The sequence below is a fragment of the Epinephelus moara genome, chromosome 22 (genome assembly GCF_006386435.1).
Source record: "Epinephelus moara isolate mb chromosome 22, YSFRI_EMoa_1.0, whole genome shotgun sequence".
Taxonomy (NCBI): domain Eukaryota; kingdom Metazoa; phylum Chordata; class Actinopteri; order Perciformes; family Serranidae; genus Epinephelus; species Epinephelus moara.
The window spans coordinates 34,608,676-34,612,050 of NC_065527.1; the positions used below are offsets into that span (position 1 = coordinate 34,608,676).

Sequence of the window (3,375 nt, forward strand, 5' to 3'; positions counted from 1 at the left end):
TCACAATTTGCCTCACAGGGCTTTACAGCATACGGCATCCCTCTGTCCTTATGACCCTCGCAGCGGATAAGGAAAAACTCCCCAAAAAAAACCCTTTAACAGGGAAAAAAAAAACGGTAGAAACCTCACAGGACGGACAGACGTGCAATAGATGTCGTACAGAACAGACTTAAGACTTTCCTCTTTGATAAAGCTTATAGTTAGGGCCGGCTCAGGCTTGCCTTGTACCAGCCCCTAGTTAGGCTGACTTAGGCCTAGTCTGCCGGGGGACCTCCTATAATACACCTTCTCTCCTTCTCTCTTTCTCTCTCTCTCTCATGTCCTGTTACTGCATCTTGCTAACTCGGCCATACTGCATGTCACTAACTCAGCTTCTTCTCCGGAGCCTTTGTGCTCCACTGTCTCGCAGTATATCGCAGTGGCGCCTGGATAGTGTGACGTGTGTGGTTGTGCTGCTGCCGTGGTCCTGCCAGATGCCTCCTGCTGCTGCTATCATTAGTCATACTTCTACTGTTATTATACACATATGATTATTGTCACACACATATACTATATACATATATTAATATATACCTACAACATATTGTACCACAATAGCCGTAATTATTATCATATTATTATTTAAATTAATGTTGTTGTAAGATACTGTCACTAATGTCTGTCCTGCACCTCTCTCTGTCTCTCTTCATGTATCATTTTGTATATGGATTACTGTTAATTTATTATGTTGATCTGTTCTGTATGGCATGTATTGCATGTCTGTCCGTCCTGGAAGAGGAATCCCTCCTCAGTTGCTCTTCCTGAGGTTTCTACCATTTTTTTCCCCTGTTAAAGGTTTTTTTTTGGGGGAGTTTTTCCTCATCTGCTGTGGATGTCGTATGTAGGCAAATTGTTATTTGTGATATTGGGCTTTATAAATAAAATTTATTGATTTATTGAGGGGTCCCCTGGAGCAGTGGATGGGTACTGGTTGTCCGGAAGGGCTGCAGCTGTGGCGGTTGCTGAAGCAAAAACCCAGGTGTGGGAAGAATTCGGGGAGGCTATGGAGAAGGACTTTCGGTTGGCCTCAAGGAAGTTCTGGCAGACTGTTAGCCGACTCAGGAAGGGAAAGCAGGGCTTGTCTCAGGCTGTGAGATGGATAAGCGCGTCGGTGCGGCTTCTGCAATGATGCAGGCGCTGTGCTGGTCCGTCGCGGTAAAGAGGGAGCTGAGCTGGAATGCGAAGCTTTCCATCTACGTCCCAACCCTCACCTATGGTCATGAGCTCTGGGTAGTGACCGAAAGAATGAGATTGCGGATACGAGCGGCGAAAGGGGTCATTGGGGTGGCTGGGCTCAGCCTTAGAGATAGGGTGAGGAGCTCGGACATCCGGAGGGAGCTCGGAGTAGAGCCGCTGCTCCTTCGCGTCGAAAGGGGTCATTTGAGGTGGTTCGGGCATCTGACTAGGATCCTCCTGGGCGCCTCCCGCTGAAGGTGTCCCAGGCACGTCCCACTGGTAGGAGGCCCCAGGGTAGACCCAGAGCACGCTGGAGGGATTACACATCTTGTCTGGCCTGGGAACGCCTTGGTGTCCCCCAGGAGGAGCTGGAAAGCGTTGCTGGGGAGAGGTATGTCTGGGGTGCTTTGCTCGGCTTGCTACCCACATAACCCGGCCCTGAGATAAGCTGAAAAATGGATGGATTCTTGAGTTACGGCTAAAAACATATTTTGTGACTGACCTTGACCTTTGACCTCCGACCACCAAATTCTAATCAGTTTATTCCTCAGTCCAAGTGGACATTTGTGTCAAATTTGAAGAAATTCCCTTCAGGTGTTCTTGAGATATTGCGTTCATGAGAGAGGGATGGACGGACAACCTGAAAATATGGCTACGGCTAAGGCATAAAAAGATGCACTTCAAATGTAAATTGATTCAAAATGGCTAACTTCCTGTTAGGTACAGGGCATGGTGCCAAGAGTCTTTCGGTAGGCGCTGGTCTGGAGATTTCATGTGCCTACCAAATTTGAAACTCACAAAATTTGACACGTGCATCAGAAGTAGTGAAAATTACATGGACATTCAGCAGCTGATTACATTTCTTTATAATCTCAGCACTGATTGTGTTAATTGTGTTGAGAAGCGTCAGTTTTGGGTAATAGAGATGATACAGTTACCCTTGCTTTGGGGTATTCCTCTCTACCTTTTCTTACCTCCTGCCACAGTGCTGTTAGTAAGTCCAGATCCCTCTTCCATCAGTGTTTTATTGTGGTTTACAGTACAAAGGCTCAGACAGGTGGTTTACACAATCAAAACAGTAGCTCTCATACAGTAGCTCATATCTGCAGTAGAGTCACACACACACACACACACACACACACACACACACACACACACACACACACATTCTCACACAGTATTCATACTTTCAAAATAATGTAGACATATCAATATGCAGAGTAGCAGTTGACATCGTTGCATTCAATGGGGCTGACAAAGAAACAACAACCAAAGGAATAAAACAGTGTTCAGGGTCAACATCAGGCAGGCTGCATAAATACTTCTGGAATATACAGCAGACTGCTGTAGATAATATTGCCTCTTTTTATACACACAAGTGCTCAGTGTACTAACTGTATGTGTTCATACACTTTTCTTATGCAGAGCTGTCACACTAGAGGCAACAGATGTGTTCTTCCTTCAAACATAACCACTTGTTTTCAGAACACACTTCACTCTTGAAAAACCAAGCACATCATAATAACAGCATGGCTGCAGCTGTCAGTGGAAACACTTAAGTCAGTGTTGTATTTACAGTTAAGGCCCAGAGAAAGTCCATAGAGGTGGAGAGGTGAGAAGGGCTGAAGCTGGTGCTGTCTCACAGGAAAGCACTGGGGTTGGCTCGGGGGTCCTTCTGGTTCCTATAGCGATATGTGAGCCACACTCCCAGAATCTGACAAAAGGACACAATAACAGTCAGATACTGAGAGAAAAACAATAACATCTGCTCATCTTTGTGTGAAAAAACAGATCCTTTGAGAAGACCCAAACCCGCAGTGAACATATCCCACACTAACAAGTACTGTGTGTGTATCACAGAGCTCAGGTGTTGTCCAAAAACTATTAAACACACATCAGTGAACCACGCTGTTGCACTGAGTGACAAGCTCCTTCATTACCATGAAATACTGTAGTTAAATCTGACCACTGATGACATGTTTAGCCGCATGTCATCATTTAATCGCTGGCTGTCCAGGTGGTGTCCAGCAAATGATGTGGGTTTCGTTAATCATTGGCAAACTTTCTGGGGAAAACCTGGTCTTATTAGGAGAGACGGCATTCATCCCACTTTGGATGGAGCTGCTCTCATTTCTAGGAACCTGGCAAACTTTATTAGTA

At 45.5% G+C, this 3,375-nt stretch overlaps 1 protein-coding gene across 3 annotated transcripts in view; it reads right to left on the bottom strand.

Moving 5' to 3' along the window:
• Positions 1-913: 913 nt before the first annotated feature.
• Positions 914-3,375, bottom strand: part of tspan13b (tetraspanin 13b) — a 42,184-nt gene continuing 39,722 nt past the window's right edge. For 2 of the 3 annotated variants that reach the window (XM_050034041.1, XM_050034042.1), the window contains one exon: positions 2,221-2,929. In XM_050034041.1, the coding sequence (XP_049889998.1) occupies positions 2,855-2,929 (75 nt within the window). In that variant the 3' untranslated portion in view covers positions 2,221-2,854. Of the gene's footprint in view, positions 2,930-3,375 lie in introns of all 3 variants that reach the window. The other variant, XM_050034043.1, reaches the window with a different exon arrangement.